This window comes from Brachyistius frenatus, unplaced genomic scaffold, assembly GCF_029030835.1.
Source record: "Brachyistius frenatus isolate BFR_SWC_R1_liver_20210118 unplaced genomic scaffold, ASM2903083v1 Contig_18, whole genome shotgun sequence".
In the NCBI taxonomy this organism is placed as follows: Eukaryota; Metazoa; Chordata; class Actinopteri; family Embiotocidae; genus Brachyistius; species Brachyistius frenatus.
In genome coordinates this window covers 2,495,871-2,517,828 of record NW_027210617.1, presented here as the reverse complement: position 1 = coordinate 2,517,828, position 21,958 = coordinate 2,495,871, and the positions used below count along the sequence as shown (strand labels likewise).

Genomic DNA, 21,958 nt, shown 5'->3' with positions numbered 1-21,958 from the left:
CAGCAGACATGTTTAGAGAAGAACAAGGCCTCAGGATCAGGAGTTCACTCTGTGCAGACATTTGTGCTGCAGCACATTAAAGGTGTCTCATCTCTGTTCTCACTTCAACTAAATAAAAAGGACAGAGGGCTTTGACCTCAGGGCTTTGCATCTCTACCACATTCTGTTGACTGTTTGTCCTTGTTTTGGCTCAGCGCACATTGGATTTAAAATCAAACAGTCCACTCCTTACAGATTGCTCAGCACAGGTTGGTTGATGCCAAAAAATATATACAGTGAACCCTCGCTATAACGCGGTTCACCTTTCACGGTCTCGCTGCTTCACGGATTTGCATCGTGCATTGAAATCACATTACGACTATATGTAACGTAGATATATTTAATGTCCAGTTCTATCTATTTCAATTGTAAAATAAAGGTTACTACTTCACGGATTTCGCCTATCACGGTTTCTATTTGGAACGTAACCCCCGCGAAAAATGAGGGTTCACTGTATACAGTAATGGTAGAGTGCAGTGATCGTTACATTAATGCTACCTATGTACAACATTAAATATACTAGCATTTTATATTGTTCCCATGTTGAATGTATTTCTTCTTTCTTTTTTTTCTTTTTCTAAAACAATTTAATGTTGGAAGAAAAAGCCCACTGTATTGAATCTTTTTTTCTACAAGTAGCAGTCACAGTATATTGGTGGGTCTTCCCCACACTGCTGCTGCTTCTTGACTCCATTATAATGCTTGATAATTGCTTCCTATACACCACATTTCAAGGAGAGGTGCTGTAGAAACAACACAGCCTCTTTCTTGTCTTTTTGAGAGACTAAAACGAGTTGAGCTTTTTGATATCTGCTCCTCTATTTGGTTTGACCAGCTGCCCACCATTTCTGTATTATTCACTGGTGATTTGGCCTGCAGTCAAACTAAGGCCTTTCCCAGTTTTATGAGCTGAAGTTCACCTTCTGCACACAGATGATGCAATAGTTCAATTTAATGATTGTGCAAGCTGTAAGGAAGTGTTCGTACAAGGATTCTTAGCAGTTGTGTGTCATTGTTTAGTATTAACTCTTATGCATCCAGTAAACTCTGATAATCATCTGTTTTCTCTGTAGAAGAAATGTTTAACTGTTGTGAAAGGGTTATGTTTCCTCATATAATTATGATGATATATGTTTTTAGGAACGAAACCTGAAATGGATTTGCATGTCTTTGTCTTACTCACTTATAGGGAGTCCAAAAAAGTCAATCTGCCGCGCTCAAAAGTAGTATTTATACAGCCCTGGTAATATAAGGTGTACATTGAAAATCATTTAATTTTCAATTTGGGATTTATTTCCCCAGTTATTGCACGCTGTACTGCTCCGTGGGTGTAAGTGTGTTGAAAGGGTGTTACCTACTTTGCCAGTTAACAGCAACACCACAATGAACTTTACAACTTTACAACTGAACCATTTAATCAACCTCTTTCCAGCTAGTTGTCAAATGTCACTGTGGTAAACTCTGACTGACTGGAGATTTTTAAACTGACATTGTTGCATTCACGGCCAGTACTTAGCCTCAAATCAGAGATTGTAGAATGGGAAGTCTTCATACGGATAGTCAATCAGTCAGCTGCTTTGGCTGGGAGTCTCTAACCAGCTTTGTGTTGTTGGAAAGCAGCTGATGCTGCCCTGCCAAGACTTCTGCTGTAATGATATCACTGTCATATCACTGTTGGCCAAATGTCCATAGAGGGGATTTCCAGCGTGGAGTGTTATTATTCATAGCGCTTTCTGAGAACTCAACAGTCACTTTACCTGTTTTCTAGTTTATATTCTTTACTATTTTTCCAATGGGTGGGTTAGCAATTTCTTGTCATATTTAACCTTGTGTTTGTTTAATAAAGAAATAAAGAAAACAGAGCTGCTGAAAATGTCACAAAAAAGGTTTGTGAACCAACATCAGTATCAGTAGTCCCAGTAAACCCCTAAAAACTGTTGTTTGCACTGCAGCACAGGGATATTTGTGGTGATTTAAAAAGCTGACTCTGAAATTTGAAAACTGATCGTAACCCAAACTAGAAAACAAATTAAATATATATCTACATGTATTTACCTTTTGCTGCATGTTGTTGTTTTTTTGTTTTGTTTTTGAAGACAAACTATGTTTCCATGGTTTGGTTACTATACACATGGCTGAGGGCTGCCCTTTCATCCTCTTGGTGTGTTTTCAACTTAAATCAATCAGTCTCACTGATCTCTGGCCCGTGCTTGAGGACGCAGAGCCAAATCCTTTGAATAGCTTTAGCCAAGCTCAATCCCCCCTGAGCTTGAGCCCTGGCACATGATTGGATGAGAGAAACTTGGGATGGTACGGTTCACAGTTTCACCTTTAGTTTTGCTTTCATTTTGACTGTGCTTCCACCACTGTCAGCATTTTGCGTTATAATGAGTTGTACTCGACAAGAATCTCAAAATATCTCATGTTGGTGATACGGGGTGTGTTGACCTGTGTCAGATATTCACATAGGGCACAAGGGCATGGTTGGTATTCAGGATAAGTGGATCTTCATATCGGGTAGGAGTTGTGTTTGTTTCTATTCTTTGACTTTCTTCTGGCTTTTTTCTAACCTCGCCCTCCGTCTGCCTGTCTGACCTGAACATTTTTTTTCTCTTGTCGCACTTGTATATCAGACAGTTAAATTTGCTGCTGTTGCTGGCTTTGGACACCTGGTTTCAGATTTCTGTCTTATTAACAGTTTTTCACTCACTAACGCAACAAGACTACAGCTTCACCCCTGTGGCATTAGTCCATAATAAAATTCTTAAACTGTTATCAACAAACAGAACTGAAAGTGGTTGACTCGGTATGTGTGACGTGTTGGAACTGTTAAAAACGTCATATAATGCAATATTATTAGTTTGATCATTGTATTATAGTAAAATAATACAACTTTCACATCTTTAGAAAAAATGATCCTCTGACCTGACTGTGATACTAATCTGCTTGACACTTTTAAGTGGCCATTTTACTTGTCTGCTGCTTATTGCAATGTAGTCCAAGGCTGTGGTTCTTGGCAGCTGTAAGGTTTCAATTTCTGTAACTGAATGAGTGCGAAGTATGTCGTTGTTGGAAAACAGCATAGGTCAGTTTTACGTGAAATAAGTAATCGTTAAACAAATTAAACCTCTCATTTCTCTTCTAGGCAATACCACTTGAACAGCAGCACTACCACCCCTACTCCAGATATGCACATGGACATGTACACGGGACTCCCTGACGTGGACTTTTCCAGCCTCAGCCTTCCTAGGAATGGAGATTTCCCTCAGGTTGGTTTCCTGTTGCTTTTGTACAATTCACATATTTATATTTGCAGTAAAGTAACACGCACACAAACTGTAATTACTGCAAGAGTCACGATAAAAACGCTCCTGCGTTTGCTCAAAGACGGATGTATTGTGACGCTTGTCTCTCTCTCCAATGCTCTCCTTTACTTGCTAATCAAAGGGAAGCGCCATGCTTCCCACCCACCTCTTTCATCCTGTCTTTTATGTGTATTCAGCCCAGCTTAATTTACCATAGAGCAACATTATTAAAGCCTCGTGTTGTCTAGACGACTGCAGCAGCACCTGCCCCATTCCTGTTAAGGCATGTCATTAATAAGACACTGTAATTTAACATTCTTGCACACTTCCACTCGGCACGTTCAGAAATTGCTGTGAGGTAAACCCAGAATCTGCTTGGAATTGCATCTACAACGTGATACGTTTATGCAATTTTGTGGGCATGTTAGGCATGTTCTTCAAGTGGTTTTACACTTTTGTGAATGATTTGAGGGTCTGTGCGGGGACAATTATTTGAGAATGGGAAATTGTTAGACATGGGCAGTGAAGGCCTAGATTTACCCTACCGTTCCAGATGGTTATCATGCATCATTTGCATTTCATATTTTTGTGCCCTTTTGTGTGCATCCAGCCGTTCTCTTATAGTTAGCATTGTACGAACAGGGTCCATTGTAATGACACAAACCAGTGAGTTTCTAATCTGAAGCCATTTTGGCCTGAGTTGATGAGCGCCACATTGGAGCCACATTAAAACACAATGTGTGATGATGATGATGTTGAGTGTAAAAGAAGGGTGAGTCATGGGTCACCACGTCGACTGGCCCTTATTATTTCCCTGTCTGACACTAAAGAAGGCACAACTATCAGTTCAACATAAGACCAAAGCAGTGAATAAATATCGATGGGCTGAAATGTGACCGCAGTGGCCCAAGTCATTTCCTATATGTGTATACATTACTGAGGACTTTCACTGAATGAAATGTTTTTTAACTGAACTGCTCATGACTTGGGTTTTATGTCCCAACACGGATTATTTCTTTGTTAGACAGTAACTATGATACAAAAAAAAATGTAGACAACGAGGACTGTGGATTAGAGACAAATATCTCTAAATCCCAGCAGTTATAAAAAAAAACTGCAGCAGCAAGACAAATATTTCTTTTTGTAACCGAGTGAGTTGACCTGCTGAAACAGCACACTGCAGTATTAGATTACACACACAACCTGTCTAAAGTTGTTCTCTAGATAAAAAGCACTTTTGGATAAAGAAAACCACTAAACGGGGGAAAGTATTAAAATAATAGTTTTAATGCAGGTTTCTTGATATTTGCCCAGACCTTTTTCAGCATCTACAGTAATTAAATACTTTTATATAAACTATGAACTTCATTGATATTTTTATACAAGGAATTTACATTTTTTACACTTTTAATACAAATTGTAAAATAAACCACCTAAAAATCTAAGTGCTTATAAATGAGCCAATCTGACTGGAAGATGTTTCTTTAGCTGTGTGCATTAGATGAATTGACTGTCTCACAGGAGCTTACAAAGTCTTTCAGCCTCAGGCTTTGACATAAGCTCTGCTTATATTGTGTAATTTCTTCAATTTGATGTGAGGCAAGGATTTGCCAAATGAAGTTGGGGCCTTACACGTACATTAGAATGTGTCTGATACAGGAACACGTGCAAGAATAACCCCGATTTTTTTCAAATGGAGATAACACATTTCCACACATATGTGTACTACACACAAGAGTTTCACTTTGTGTTTGGCTCTAGGAGTGTGTATGATTGTGTTGGGTTTTCTGGGAAAAAAGGACAGTGCATGAAGTTATAAATAATGTTTTGTGTTTGTGTTGTGGGTCGGGATTTCAAGAACAAACACCTGAAGGTTTTCATTTGGTTGAAAGTGATGTGTCATCCTCATCCCGTGCTTTGCAGTGCTGACATAGAGTTTGTGATTCATGTGGGGTTTCCCTAGTTTTCCATCTGCCACTATTAGCCTGTCTGGTTGCAAGCTTTCTTCCCTATAAGTCATTTTGAGGGTTCTTGATTATGTGATCCACGTTGGATCCAATCATCTGTATGTACATAATTAGAAGACAATTGTTTTGTGATTGTGGCGTAAATTAGCTCCTTTGTGATTACTGAGATTCAAGAGCCGCAGGTTTGGTTTCCTGGAGACGAGGAACGCTGCGATGTGTGAGCGTGAGCGTGTGTGTGTGTGTGTGTGTGTGTGTGTGTGTGTGTGTGTGTGTGTGTGTGTGTGTGTGTGTGTGTGTGTGTTTGGGACACAGATGTTCTGTGCTTGTGTTGTGCTTTCTCAGCTGTTCTTTCTGGTTTGGGACACACCCTGCCATGTGAAGAATGGGGAGAAAATGTAAGTCACAGGGTCTTCGTGACTAATCCGCCACCTCGCTCAGCCCCCCCCCTTTTTTTTTTCTTTTTTTTTTTAAATCCTCCATTCCACGTTGATGCTGTCCACTTTTCTTCCTCTGTCCATCCACAATCAGAAAGCAAGATGTCTTGGTTTTTTATTTTTTGTTTTGCTGTTGAACCATGACGGCACAGAAGACATGCGTGTGTGTGACTGCCATGTTTACCTCAGCAATTTTTCATTTTCAGTTACAGCTGTAGAGTCATTCGGGAAAGCTCTTTTGGTTCGCATGGCTTCCCGCAGTGTTATAGTTTGTTTATGCAGTTCATCAGGACTCAGTTGGAATATCCACATATTGTAAGAGTGTTGCAGCATGTGGACAGGAAGTAGAGCTCGAGATTGCTGATAACTTGAAAACAGGAGCTGGATGTTTGTTTGTATTATAATTAATAGATTCCCCTTTGAGACTCGATATCCTTCTTGGATTATCTGTCAGTTTCAATGTGTCACTACCTAATAACTGAAATCCAATACATGACCGCACGATGTGAATAAGGTCAATGTATCATTTTATTTTTTTAAATTTTTAAATTTATTTGACTGTATTGTGCTTCAGTGGCATCACCCAATGCCCCATTTACCTCATAGTAGAAAAATCCACTGACACCTCTTTTCCAAATGAGACATCAACGCATGATGTTAGTATATTAAGTTGTATGTAATCAATGCATCTGGTAAGTAGCGTAGATTCATTCATATATATTAAGTGACAAACATTTAAACAGACATACAACAAAAGTATTAACTTTATTTATCATTTTAATTTCAGATTAAATAGATCTAGATGAGGGCTTTATGAACTTACTTACTTACTGTAGTAACCAATCATTTGATATATCAATACCAAATTGAACAGTTTTTTTTCAAGGAAACTTCACCAGAAAGAAGATTTGCACTTAAAAATCCTTTTTCGGTCCTTAAGTCAAAGCAACGTATAAACCAAAGGCATTATTCAAACACTGAGCTCGGGCTCAGCAAAGTGATGATAAACCGTGGAAACATAGCGAACAAAGCAGAGCCTTAATTGCATTTGCTGATCTTCAGACAGAGGCTGATAGGGGGGTTGATCATCAGTGGAGTTAACCCTGTGCGTTCATCGCCAGAGGTCATTTGAATAAAAATTTTAAAAAAAGAGCTGTAACGTGGAGTAAATGCCACCCTGCTAAGAATGAGTAGTGTACTCTTTGATACAGTGACACGTGCAAGCTACATCATGTATACACCTCAGACATGTGACTCTGTGTGCAGAGATTCAGAATGACAACAAGATTTACTGGAAGCCAAAAAAAAAAAAGAAGCAGAACTCATTCACTAACCACTCTGACTAACCTCAAGGAGTGAACAGCACCCTGCAAGCACACACAGAAACTCACAGACTGTATCTTCAATCCACTGTACACCTACTGTATCTACACACTAAGGCACGTTTAGGCATATTCCCTGGCTTCTACTCTAGCGACACACTTTCGTTGTGTCTCTGTGTCGTTCCTCTCATTATTACACACCCCACTCGTGCACAGTGCACTATCAGGAAAAGTTCATTTGCATTGTCTCTACAGCTCTCTTTAGTTTCGCTTTTTGTAGAATTGAAATGTCTTTATTTGCCGTCACACCCCAAACTCTAAATGCGAATGTGTCTTTTAGTCTTTCACCCATCCGGGCTCTAAAGACCAATGGTACACCCATCTGCTGGAGAAAAGTCTGTCTTTTTGTAAGGTGATGATGTAACTATATCTTAATCTGCTTGTCCATGTATTTAAAGTGTCAGATAATCCCAGATCCCATGTGTGCTTGAGGACAACACGCATCCCAACACACACAAAAGGACTGTGTAACAGTAGCTGTAGCAGCGCTAAACTCATTATCATTATTATTTGTGCAGACATTAGTCAAACCCCTAAAAACTACAATTTTCTATTATATTCGAAAGATTCTAAACATGTCAAGGAATAAATGAGCACAATACATCAATAAATGTCCAGTTGAATTTGCACCTTAGCATTTTAGTGTACTAGCTTAGAAGAATGTCTTGTTTTTCTTGGCTTATTTCTTGAGGCAAGCCAGCCATGATATAAATCATGTTTGTATTTCTCGGTTACTTCCTTGTACGACGCTCTAACACAAAGTCTTTTAAATGGCCTAGTTTAAAGGAGGAAGTCAAAAGTTAATTTGAAGGGTTGTTAATAGGTGCTTTGTTTTCCTCCGGGAGCAAGTGCTCCACCTGATCTACTTTAATTTGATTATGGCTGTAGCTGTAGTTTAGACCTACCGTACTTCTGTCTACATTGACAGTTTACACATGTTGTCAATCCACATGTACGGCATTTACAATACACTAGCATTTGCAAAAGACATTAGACAGAAAATTACTTGACAAAAATAATCTCATGCAGTGGGAGACGTCCTGTAACTTGACCAAGCGTTGATCATGACACCGCAGCATTAGGTCATGCTGATTGAGTTAAAAAAAAAAAAAAAAAGCACCAGAATCAATTAGAACAGGAAACAAAATCTGAATAAAAATCAATCCAGAATCACTCAAATCGAAATGACAATACATTTTTGCTTACACCGTATGTGGCCTCAGTCAAACACGTTCAACTCTCTCACCACCACTAGCAGTAAATATATGTACATGAGTTTGAGTGTTAAAGTGCCTGTACACCAGTTTTTCGGTTTTGTCGCCGAAGTCATGCATGCATCCGTCTCTTTTAGTCAACGATGCAATGCGTGTGTGTGTGTGTGTGTGTGTGTGTGTGTGTGTGTGTGTGTGTGTGTGTGTGTGTGTGTGCGCGCGCGCGTGTGTTTGGGTGTTGCAGTATTCTAAAGAAGCTCATCAATGATTCATTCCTCCCCGATGGCCGTCCACCTTACACACACACACACACACACACACACACACACACGCACGCACGCACGCACGCACAAATTATTCAGAGGATTCCAACTCATACGATGATGACACCATGGACAGGCGCCACTCCGTCTCAGAGAGTCCGACTCCCCTTCAGTCCAGCAGAGACGGACATTACAGTACCTCAGCATGCTAGCTTGATATCGTGTTCCTGGAAGCTGACTGGATAAATGGGCCCTCGGTTCCACTCGTCAAGGAGATAAATCACATTATTTCTCTTCCTAAATACCAGAATCTCTTTATTTATGAGTAGCTCTTAAACAGTTGCTTTCTTATCAGAAAGACTTGCAGAGCGCTGCCTTTGATCAGCATCTTGGATTTGTTGAAATACACCATTTGCAATCAGATTCCCAGAATATTCTTTTCTTTTTAGGGCCTGAGCACCGACGGTGCAAAAGCCCTATTGTTATTCAAGGAATTATTTTTATTTTTCTCGGTCCTTATTATTCTTCTTCTCAAAGTGATTTGCCTTTTTGGAGGCTTCATCATATTCAAAAACTCATGATACACATTTGTCTCCCGGCGAAAAATGTCGTATTCTAGTGGAGTCGCGGCCACTGGCGCTGGCGGCCAAACGGCTCGAGAGCGCCCCCTACAGAGATGCCCCGGCGGCCACATTTACCTAAATTCACGAAATCCGGTGGACACGTGTATCACACCTGGACGCACAAAAAAGTTACAATGCACCGTTACGTCAACTCGACAGGAAGTCCACCATTTTGAATTTAGTCGCCATTTTGGGTGATTCTTACACGTTGTACTTTGTCGAACTAGTCCGAGGGATTTTGTCGGACCGACTTGAATTTAGGTTCTATGGATAGAAAACATGTTTGGGATTAAAAATTGTATAAATAATTTGTTTTCGGCAATGCGTGTGCCCGTAAAGAGGCGGCCATTTTGAGGGCCTCGCCATGAAACTACGAGTTGCTTTAAATCGTATGCACATGGACCGACCTTCTCCAAACATCACAGCTCCGCCCTGAAGACCCCTGTGTGGTAATATTCGTTCATAGTCATAGCGCCCCCTGTTGGCCACCGGAAATGACACTTTTCATACTTTCACATTCTACGTTGAGCCGGTTGATCCCATGAACGTAAAGTCGGGTCACAATAACCTGAACATGTAGTCGATGATATATTGAGACATTCGTTCGACTTTGTCAATGGGCGTCGCCATGGCGATGCGGCAAAGTTTGATGTCTCGCCGTGACACAGGAAGTTGATGTTTAAGGTCAAAGGATGCTTGAAACCTCACGAAACGTGTTACATACATCCGGCGTGGTGAGACGATACATCTGATGTGTTTTGCGAGTGGGCGTGGCCAAACGGCTCGCCAGCGCCCCCTAAACTGCAGCTCCGGCACCTAGTTTCACCTACGTGCACCAAATTTGTTGGACTTGTGTATCACACTGAGATGTACCGAAAAGTGTCTCGGCATCATGAATTTGTTTTCGTCGATGGGTGTGACCGTGTCGTGGCGTGTTGAGCGTCTCGCCATGAACCTGCAACTGACTGTAACCTTTATGTACATATTCCGATCTTCCTCAAACATTACATCTTCGACAGCAGTCCCGCCCTGAAGACACCTGATAGCAATGTTCCGTCATAGTCGTAGCGCCCGTTATCACTGCTTGCAGTTTTAATTCTTTTTCTTTTTGGGACAATGGCGCCCCTAGTTCCAGTAAGTGGGAATGAGGTATTTGTCTGTAATTGTGTACAGATAGAAATAATTGTTGATGCCTGAGAGAGCTTTAGAAAAGGAAAACTTGCAGCTTGACTTGACCAGTTAATACATTTCTGACAACTTCATCTGTTTTATTGTCATTTCTCAGCGGTCTAGAATGTTTTTTGAACAAACACTTATTGGATTGTAAATCATAACTGCGGTAATCAGATTTGTTTCTGTGCTAATTAACACAACAGAGCTACTCATGAGATAATGTTTTGACAGGCTAACTGAAATTTGAAGTCCTCTGGGGTGTTCAGCTACATTTTCATAAGTTGCTCACCTTTCCAGTTAGCTAATTAGACAACTTATTTCTTCCTTGTTAGCTTTTACACCTCTGGGCTATAGAGATATACTGTATATATTTTTGTTAATGAGAATTTATTATGAGAACAGCAGCCTTGAAATTGATTCTTTGTAGACAAATGGAGAGACAAAAAGTGGAGTATGAAGACAGGCAGCCAGGCAGGGAGTCAGTCTCTAAATATAATAATCATTAAATAATGGCCCAGGCCCATTAAACATAGCGGTAAGCAGCGGGGTGTGAGGAGCGGCCAGGTCCAGAGCGCAATACTGTTTACACTACAAATGCGGTTGAGTTACACCATGTACAGTAAAATGGGCCTGACTGCCAGTAACTCTAGTCACTTACCAACAAAAGCATCATTTCCTGAAAGCTCCTCCCCTCCTCCCTCCCTCTCCTCCCCTCCTCCCTCCCCTTCCTCCCCTCCCCTCCGCTCTCTCACTCACTCTCTAACCACCTTCTTCAGCTCGGAGGAACTAGTCCACAATCACTATGACTAAGCCCTTTATGCAAATACCTGACTGTCCTGGTGGAGCAGGAAGCATGTTTTAGGCTTGCGTGAGTCCCTGTTTGTGAGCAACAGAGCTTCGTATGTGTGAGCTCATTGTCCACAGCGTACCTGTGGCAGAGGCAGATGAGTCCGTTGAACCAGAGAGGCGCTGTAAAAGGGCTAGTGAGAGTCCACTGCTGGGTGGAAGAGCGCCAGCTGTAATACTCTGACCAACACATGGAAGAGGCTGTCCAATTCAGGGATTCCAGGTGAAGCAGGAGTGTGTGTGTGTGTGTCCTTTACCCCTCCCCATACTGCAGCGGTTGGACCCATGTCTCTCATGCAGTTCTGGACTAAATTGTATTCTCAGCTGGGACGACCGCTTCCCAAGGTACTGTTTGCTTCTTTTTGCCACGTATATTAAGCTGAATCAAGTCTGTTGATTTGGCACTTGATGTTTTTGCTTTTGATGGTCAGGAATTGAAAACTGTTAGATGAGCAATTGTGACCGACTGTGTGAAGAGTTTTTATTGTCATTTTCAAGCAACTTCTAGATAAGACTAGCAGCCAGTTAATTCTTCCCTGTGGTTGTCTTTTTTATTTGAACTTCCTTGAATTAATTTTTTTTTAAATACTTCCGTGTAATTATAGTGCTGAAGGTAGCAGGCCTGTGTTTCTACTTTACTCTGTATTTTCTGTCTGGAGCTTGTCCTGCCTTGGAATTTTACGTTATTAAAAAAAAAAAAATTGTAACAAATGAAACATGAGTAGCATGTTACAGATCTAAACTTTATTTAGAAAAGTTTTTAAGTTATTTTCTCATAATCTTTATAAAGGCTTGTACCCTGAACAAGACTGAGCTATGTCTCAGACTATGGATATTTTCCACTGGAACTCCCTCTTTAACTTTGTTGTAGAGTAGGAATAAATTTAATTCCAATTACAGAAAGCCATCTTTTGTCCTTGTTTGTTATTTGTTTGACACTAACTCATGATCTGACCGTTGAGGCTCTCACTCCCAGCCAGGCACTATGACAAATGATTGTCCGACTCACTCCCTGCTGTCTTCCAGTAAGTGCTACAACCTGATATCTTGTCAGGCTGAATAGCACTCTTGTCGGTTTTCTGGAAGGCTATAAAATATGCCTATATTTGAGGTGCGCTGTAAATAAAACTCCGTTGTTGGTTTTTTTTTAATCACGACTCATTCAGACTGCAGTGTTGGTGAAATTGTGGCTTATATCAGTCAAATGACTTCATTAGAGCAAGGCTTGCTGAGCCTGTTTCCTCTAAATTTTTGATTAAGTTGATTGGCTAATCTCACCATATGAGCATTTCTTCCTGAACAGAAATTTGAGGAATTGCTGGTCTCAAGTAGTTTATATACTTTAAACAATGTTTTTTTTTAAAAGTACACAGCAGATACAGCCTGGCTGTGTTAGGTCCTGTCGGGCAAGCTGCTCACTGACCGGGGTGTTTTTATTCGTAACTTCTATAGTATCCATGCATGGATTACCAGTGTGTACTTGCCATCTTGACACAATCTTAGATTCATAATATACTGTATTAAGGCTGTCCTAAAACAATAGTCACGTGAACATCAAAAAATATTTTGCCTGCTGTAATCCTCTCTCCACTACACAGCGGCCATTTAGGGATACCTTCCCTATGAGCTAATATAATAAAAGACGGTCAACAAAATTCACAGTCCTCATTCTGTGCAAAAATATTGTTGCGAATTTGATCAGAAGCTAACCCGAATCTTCGGCACAGAGAGTTACACAAATCAAGTGGGTTTCTTTCGAAGATGGTTTCTTTTAGATGAAAACTACTGACCAATGACTTTTCAGTAGATTTGTGAACCGTTCCTTTAAGGACAAGAGTGCAGCCGTTCAGTGGGCAAATGTTGTTAAGTTTCCTGGTATAACGTAAAAACCTCAAGCATGGCCTGATGCTTGTTGCTGACGGGAAGTGAGCAAACAATGATTGTTAGGGTGACTGATGGGTGCTCGATATGAAGGGTTGCCAAGACAAATCAAAATTGACAGTTTGCTTAACTTGCACGCTTTACCTATATCTAACTTTCTTCGCGGTAATTCAAGTTGTTTCAAAAGCATTGCATTAGATGTGTCACACTGTTGTAATCGCTGAATAACTCAGGGTGGTGTTCAGTGATGAGACACCATAACAGGGCCACATTCTAGTGAATTATCAGTGACGACAAAGCAGCAGGATACAAGATTCAGTAAATCTGTCACATCTGAATAGAAGACAGAAAATAAGGCCGCCGCTGCAGAATGATCAGAGCTCAGGTCTTACGGGTCTTTATGAGCAAGCCCGTTTTTTGCTTGTATAAATGGGAAACTTTTGTCACCTCTTTATTTTTCTACAGTCCTAAAACATTAGGACTATCAAGTTGTATTTTTTTTTATTGATTTGAAAAATAAAATAAAAAAAATAAATGCTTACTGCATAACAATGACACTGCTTTTCATTCCACACTTAATGCACTAAAAACGCCGTGTCAAACCAGAGCTCCCAAAGTAATCACAAGGTTGAATTAACACTTCTCTGGCACACACTTAAAGTAAGACGACTCAAATTAAACTAAATATTAGAAGCTTGTTCACCCCTTAGCTTACATTCCTCCTGTTCCATGTTCTCTTAAGTCCCTTTTTAGGTTCTAAAATCATCTTGACTATTCTTTTGTTGGTTTGAGAAATATTTGGCTGTACAGCATAAGTTCATAATGACTGACCCTCCACTTGTCCATCGCTTGTTATGAGGCTAAAGGCTAGATTTATTGCAAGCCGGTTGTATCGGATTAGGGGTGTCATAGTGACCTCGTGGACAACACTGTCAGGTCACAGCAAAAACATTGGGGTTATATCTGTTGGCCAGCTGAATTTTGTTGCCCCAATTCCTTCCCAAAGTTAAAAAGCATGCGAGCTACATGACCCTAAAACTGACATCCTGATGTAACTGCCTCTCTCTGTGTATGGGGAATACAAAGGACCTTGGACATTTCAATTTAGTATTTTCTATATACCTCATTAAGTAGATCTTAATTTTTTTTTTTTTTTTTAAGCTTACTCGTCATTTATTCAGTACGGCAGACACCCATAGAAGTGTACACTGAGCTGCTGTTTAATGTCGAAGCACATTCCACTTTCCCCCGTCAAAGTGTGAAGCAAATTCATTACATATTGTTTCTAAATGTTTGAGACAGTTCTATTAACTTGAGATAGGATAGTCAGGTGACGTAGCTCGCTGAGTTCTTGGCTTCAATCCAAATCAGCAACTTACGGGCAATGAGCCCACCATCCTGAGTCACAGTGTGATAGCAGTGCACTGACCACAGGTGTGTGAAAGCGTGGGCGTGTGTCATGCACAAGACAAAAGAGAGCAAGGTTATTTGAGGTAATATGAAAAACCTTAGAACGGGCTTATGATGTAATTTTAGATGTTCGAGTTCATACAACTGCAAACCTTTTTTTGTCGCTCAGTTGTTGGTCCTCCACCTGACTTGACACTTTTTTTTTTTTAAACTCAGAATTCAACAACATATTTTAAATCTTCTCTTAGTTGCTATGGATGACAGGATTTACGCCTGTCGCAAGTGTTGTGTGGTGAGCTGTGTTGAGATTTCTGCATAACTTAGACGTCATCTTGCGTCAACGCTCCCCTCACATCCACTTTTCTCGGCAGTGAGGATGCAGGTTCCCACATGCACATTTCTGTTAATATGTTTCTCCCACAGAACACAAACATAAATACATACACACACAGCCTGATTCTGTGTGAGTCATTTTTCAGTTTGTTTGCTTTGGGTTTCAAAATTTTACAAACCTTTTCAGAGGCCTATCGTGTTTTGGGGATGTACAGTATTGCGCAAAGTTTTAGGCACTTAAGATGTTTCAAGTCATGTGAATCACGCCGCCTCAGACTACATGAAGACCCAGAATAATTCACAGCAGAAATGTTCTCTGTGATCAATGTTCGAACAATTTAGTTTTAAAGGCCACAGGGCAGTCAGACCAAATATTGATATGATTTAGTTCACTTTTGTTGCACTTTGCGTGAGGCTCACTGGTAAATAAAAACTATTTCTGAAAGCACCCTTGCTTTAATTCTAGTGCCTAAAACCTCTGCACAGTTTTGTCTTTATTTTTTATTTTTTACCTGTTGGTTCAAGACGTAGGTTTAAACTGTGGAGACATGCCTCTGTTGTGGTACCCATCAGTGGGTGATGTCCTCTTAGCTGTAAATGACATCTTCCTTGCTGCTTTTCTGGCTCTTTTCTCTCTTCTTTTTCTCATTCTCAACGTTTAACACGCTTCACTTTCTTTGCTGGAGAGAGAATTTGAATTTTCCAGGTAGATTTATTTGCTGGTGATATTCTGTTCATTGTGCATTGCAGCCCCCCTGCTGGTTTCAGCACAGTGCAGCTTTTGGTTCTCCTACATACACAGCTACAGTAGAAGGACTGTTTTTTTTTCAAACCAGCTCTGTCATCCGGCTACCAGCTGGGACACTTGACATGGCATCCTTTTATTTTCCAGAACATATGAAAACACTGGAAAATTCCAGGAGGCTTGTAAGCAGCAAGCTGTCCCCAGCTAGCTTTAGTCAGACTTGGCCTGAGGTGAAGGCCTGCCTGTCAGGAGGTTGTTGGACTGGCTATGTCGCTTTGATTGCCCCCAGGATAGTTGGTCTGGGAAGGGCTAGACAAGGACGCAGTAATTTTGACCTTTTAAAAAGTGTAAATCCATTGAAAACCAATAATAACCCATTATTTCTGAGACCATTCCCTCAAAATAACATTTGCAATTTTAACTGCAGTGAAATAAAAGAATGTCAGCCGGGGCCTGAGTTAAAATTTCATAATGAGCACAGATTAAATCATATGGTGAGAGGGCCGTTTAATCTTAATGGGGGTCATAAGTGGATCTTTCTATGACTGACTTTTTGTTGCTGTTGGCTGACATTTAAAAAAATATGAGAATGTATTTTCTTTGGTTGGACGTTGTGTGACTAAAAGGTCTTACCAAAGCAGATGGAAAACTTTCCATGTGCTCTAAAACACAGTGGCTTTTTGACAAACTGGCTCCTTGATCAAAGTACTGTTACTGGATAAGCAGATTTATGTCTGCATGCTAAAGACAGCTCATACTGTCCACAAAACACTAGTGTGCTTAACTATTACACACCACAGATAACAGATCACAATTTGTTACTGAAATCAAAACGGTCTTTTCAGTAGAAAGTAAACCAAAAAGTCAGCGCCTGCTGCGAGTCTGCGAGAAGGTCAAGGAAAAAGGAAAAGCTCGGAGCTGTGCTATTAAAGTCAGAGCCCAACAGATATGTCAGGGACGCAGGGCAGGCAGACTGCTTGGCATGACATAATCCAGACAGAAACCAGCGGTGGCTGTTCAGTTCCTGGCCCCGGACCTACCACGTGAAAAGACACACATACGCACACACACCGGCCATCAATCAGGTTCTGTCGACTCCATGGACAAGGTAAACAGCTGACCCCAGAGGGGAGAGCGTGAGGGTTGTTTCAGTCAGCTGATCACTGGGGTGGTGAGGATGATTGAATACGTCTTTGTACCACCACCTTCTCCCCACACACACACACACACACACACACACACACACACACACACACACACACACACACACACACACACACACACACACACACACACACACACACACACACACACACACACACACACACACACACACACACACCACAGAAACAATTTCAGTGCACCTTGGCCTATTAACAGGCTCATGCGAAGTTCCTGTGATTTTGTACGGCCTACATTACAATCAAGAACCTTTATTAGCGTTTATAACCCTTAGACTCCCCATTGTGGTAGAGTATGACTCTCACACCCCTGTGTTTACTACTACTCAGAAGAATCACTGCAGAACTGTACCAGGTTCTCGATGATCAATGTTCGAACAATTTAGTTTCAAAGGTACAGGGTGGTCAGACCAAATATTGATGTGATTTAGTTCATTTTTACATTGTTACAGCAATATTTTGTGGCAGGAATTCTGTGGTTGTGCAGGATAATAAGAGAAGAGTGAAAGTTGAACAACTTTTTGTGAAAACAGATTTTGGTTGGCCTCAGTCAATATGCGCTACAGCAGTACTCTTTGATTTATGTGTAAATGATCCACATCAACAACATCAGGTGCCAGGAAACCAGGAAAAACACAGAGAGGAAAGATGACGGGGATGGGAAACAAGGGGGCTGGAGCTTTAAAGACGGAGAGAACCACCAAGAGAGGACAGAAATGTGTCGGTGAGAAGGTGAGGTCATTTGAGGTGTGTGTCAGTGTTTGTGTATACTGTATGTGGGTGTGCAGGGTAAGTGGGAGGCCAGGGTTGTTTCCTGGCCTTGGAAAAGCAGCAAAGCTGGCGTGTGTAGGAGGGGAAAGCCCTGGGCCTGGCCTGGCTGAGGCCTAGGCCTTGCCCCGCACTCAGGCAGGTTATTGAGTTTAACAGGATGTGGGCGAGGTCTGCACAGTATCCAGTAGTTCTTACCTGAAGTTGGCTTTTTGGTAGCTGGTGAAAACTGTAGCAGTAACGAAAACTAAAGGCAGAAAAAAAAAAAGCCAATTCTTTCTCAGGGTGGTTCTGGACATGACAGCTTTTGGCTTGCTCATAAACTGCATCAAAACTAATTGGGGCAGCGTCTCTCCAGGTGGTAAGTCAGGAAGGAACCCAGTCATTGCACCAGCGTCGACATTTCAAATGTTTCCAACATTTCCAACATGTTAAAGAAAATACCAGTAAAAAGTGACAACGCCATGTGTGTGTCAGAGGAGACGTGGCTGTCCTTATACATCGCTGCATAACATCCGAGCATTAGCATGACAAGAACTACAATACGGAGGACTTGACCAATCCAAATTCAGGAGTAAAAGTTTGTTACCAATTAAACAAACAAAAATAGACAACTTCATCCTTAATTTAACTTGAGGAGCTGCCATTGTAATGTCATGGAGATTACTGGGAGATACTAGCAGCGGCCCTTGAAACGTATTTGTTTAACGACTGACATGTTGAGTCAGTAATGCACAGCTATCACTGGTGGTATTTTTGATTAGAAAAAGTTTTGACTTTTAAAAGGGAAGAGCACCATTTATAGACAAAGACCCCAATGTAAGTTAGAGTTAATAAAGTTTACTAAAAGACAGGGATGGTAGACTTCCTTTTATGGTCGCTTATCAGTGACAACCGGTGTCATTGTAGTCATCAGAAACGGCTGTTCCTCACTTCTCCCATGGCAGCGGTTAAAGCTGCATTAGTAATACAGATAAACACTTCTCTTTATAGCCGTGTTTGCTAATATTTATGTAGTCTGAATTTTGTAGTTACCTCTCATGATTAAGGATTCACTGTGATCTTTTTTTTGAGGAGAGGGGTTTGTGTGACACTTTTAAGATTACTCATCGCACGATAAATGTACTTTAATAGATTAACTTTAACAGATTAAACCGATGATGAAGCTGAGCTGTTTGTGGGCGGCTCATGTTGAAAAGTGTTTTTTCCAGGTCTGATTCTTAGAGCTGATAACCGCCACTTCTAACCACAACCACCAAGCAACTCTGCAGCTCTGCAGGCATCTTGTTGGAGATGCTTCTCACTGCCGTGTCCCTACATTCATTATCAGCACGCAGAAAACTATCATTATCCACACACTCAAATGCAATTTACTGTTTCTGTGGATACATGATGTTCAGCACGTGCATATGTGCGTTTAGCTTCAGTGCAAAGCTTCTCACGGTGAGCACAAAGATCGGACCATGTTATAGATCAGTGGGAATAAGGATGGCCGTGTTTGTCCGTGGGTTCACCGTTACTGGTTGTAAAGGGAAGGATAAAATACTGGCTTTAGAATTCATAGCAGAAGAGAAACTGAAGTAGAAGAGGTTCTTGCGGGAGGCAAAAAAAAAAAAAAAAGGATGATGAACAAAGGAGGAGCACACGCACGTATACACGCACACACTCTCAGTGATGTATATATATATATATTTTTACGTATTCCAAGAAAGACCGAAGATTTCTAGCAAGTGTAATTACCTGAGAGAAACATTTGCACCCTCAGAAAATGCACAAACGCTCATATATTGTATTTATTGCACAGCAGAGAAAAAGACGAGAGAGAGCGAGAGAGAGAGGGAGGCAGGATTAGAAGTTCTGTGATTGTAAGGCCGTGCGCTCTGGAAGGAGCCAGATTACCATCAGAGCAGTTGGAATTCAAGCCTTATCTCTGCTTGGCAGGGCCCACTATGCGGCGCAGTAGATGGAGTAGCCCTGGGTACGGGGCCTGCCGGGGGACAAACACTGCTGCCTCTGTTACGCTCTGCTTAACAACTCGATTAGCATGGTGCTGTGGTTTGACATGTCTTGGTTAGCACCAACATAACTGCTGCACTTTGCTGCGATTCCTCTGTATTGGGTTCGGTTGCCTTAATAACAGCACGGCATTAGCACAAACGTGGGTTTATTTGATGCAAGTCACATACTGTAACACCGAGCAATGATAAACAGCATGGTGATGCAGCACACTGAAATCATTTCAGATTTTAAGAGGTGAATAACCATAACTGTCTTAATAAAAAGAAACTATAACTACTTAAGCTGTGCTTTCATATCAAATCGGAGAGAGTAGATTTGGTTTGTTTTGTATTATCAAAAGTACTTTTTGCAACATAATTCAACCACTAACCTTTCGTCAAATGTTTGTGGTTAACTCTGTTGCAAGAAACACAAACAATACTATTTTCATGGTGAAATACGAGTGCCTGTGCTTATCTGAGTTTTCCCCTAATTATGCTTCCATGGAATGATGCCTCTGGTGACACGGTGTCCCTTTTCCAAAGCTTGTTGTTTACTCATCTTTGCTCCGTCAGAAGGGCCAAGAAAGGAGGGAGCAAAGCAATGAAAGAGGACACAGACTAGGACGAGACAGGAAGACACACGCTTGACTGAATAAACAGAGAAGATGGAGAAAGGAAAGGTGGGAGAAAGTGGCAGGTTATGTGTTTGGGAGTGGCTGTGATATTTTACAAGGACCCTCTGTCCATTTGCTCTCCTGTAACCACACAAAAGCCAGTTGCTCCACACAGCTGTCTGCAGGGTAAAGAGCGATTCTGAAGAGCCTGCTTGCAGAGTTTGTGCCTGATCTTGCCCTCAGGAAGCAAACACACAAACACGGGGAGAAAGGGAAAGAGAAAGATAGGGTGATAGAGTTGAAAAGAAAGCCATAATCACAGAACTACTGGCAAGCGCTGATAAGAGTGACCGTTAGGGGAAAAGTACTATTTCCAAATCTCAAACATTCACACGTTAAGGTCAGTAAGTTTCTTTGTTTGTCTAAAGTCAGAGGGCAAAAATATACAGATGTATGCGTAAGCACACACGGGGCAGAGCCCGCTTTTGTCTGTTTGCTGTTTACCATCCTCCCCATGCTCCATTCCCACATGATGGAGTCACGTTAACACTTCGAGCTCTACGTCTCGTCCTCTCATGCTTGTGAAACATTTTCAGCTGAACTGTGAGTAATGGCTAACAGGCGGCTATGACAGAAGCCGGCGCAGCCGCTCAGCGTTAATCAGTAGCAGCATATTGTTAAGATTGAGTCATCATTGCAGCTAATCATTTATCTCTGTTTCTGGACATTCTTCACTTTCAGTTCTCACAGCACAGTATTGTTCTGCCTACAAAACTCATCTTCTGTCCCAAAAGCATATTGTGCTTCAACACCACTCGTGGCTGTTCTGTATAATCAGCTGAAAAGTTGAAAATCAGATGAAAACGTGCTTTTTTTTCTCTTTTTTTTTTTCTTTTTATCTCTTGCTGGGAGCTGGACAACAAGATTGACACGTGAATGAAACACATGCCTTTGTACTAAATATGAATCTTCTGCTAGCAGCCAATGAACTTAGTAAAGTAAAAACAACTGGAAATGGGGAAGCGTTTCAACACAGAAAATGGCTCTGTCCAAAGCTCTCCTAAAGCTCACCATTTAAAATCATTTTATTTTGTTTGTTTTATCTATACAAAATGTCAACTTGACAATTCACTGCATTAGAGGGGTTGTTGGCTGTGATCAGTTTCTTCCTGGTTCTCTATTGGTTGCGTGGCAGGTCAGCTGTTTATGCTAAGTTAGCCTGCAGCTTGTTGTAGATTCATACATACTGTACGGACATTGTGTGGTCACAATCTTCCCATCTCATATACTCTCCAAAATGTGAAACCTTCCTTTTAACGTGTCAAACAGTGAAATAAAATTGCTGAATTAGCGAGTTAGACCATCTGGGTAGTATTCAAGGCTGCTTCGTGGTCCTCTGGAGGGTGTTTCTGAAACGTGGGGGTGTGGGAATTTCCACGTAGAGCCCAGAGTGTATTCATATATATATATATATACACGCACGCAGTCTCACCAATGGACAACAAGCAGACACATTCACACAATAAAATGAAGAGATCCATACTCCTATTTCTAACAACAATTTCTCCTGTGTTCAGTTTGTTGTTCTCTTCCACGCCCCAACACCACCCCCATCACTCAGTGGCTGTCTCCCCATGTTTGTAAGTCTCAGGGGGGCACAGGGGTGCCTGTGAGAGGCTAGTTAAAGAACATGGCATGCTAATGGCTTGGAAAAGGATATGAATAGAGGGGCGACTGGAAGGCAGCCATAGCTAAAATGACACACACACACACACACACACAC

The 21,958-nt window shown here is 41.2% G+C and overlaps 1 protein-coding gene across 4 annotated transcripts in view; it reads left to right on the top strand.

Annotated features, from left to right (window-relative positions):
• The window catches only part of sbno2b (strawberry notch homolog 2b), a 59,923-nt gene that overhangs the window by 19,095 nt on the left and 18,870 nt on the right, over positions 1-21,958 (top strand). For all 4 annotated transcript variants that reach the window (XM_069694847.1, XM_069694846.1, XM_069694848.1 and 1 more), the window contains exon 4: positions 3,185-3,308. In XM_069694847.1, the coding sequence (XP_069550948.1) occupies positions 3,185-3,308 (124 nt within the window). The remainder of the gene's footprint in view (positions 1-3,184; positions 3,309-21,958) is intronic.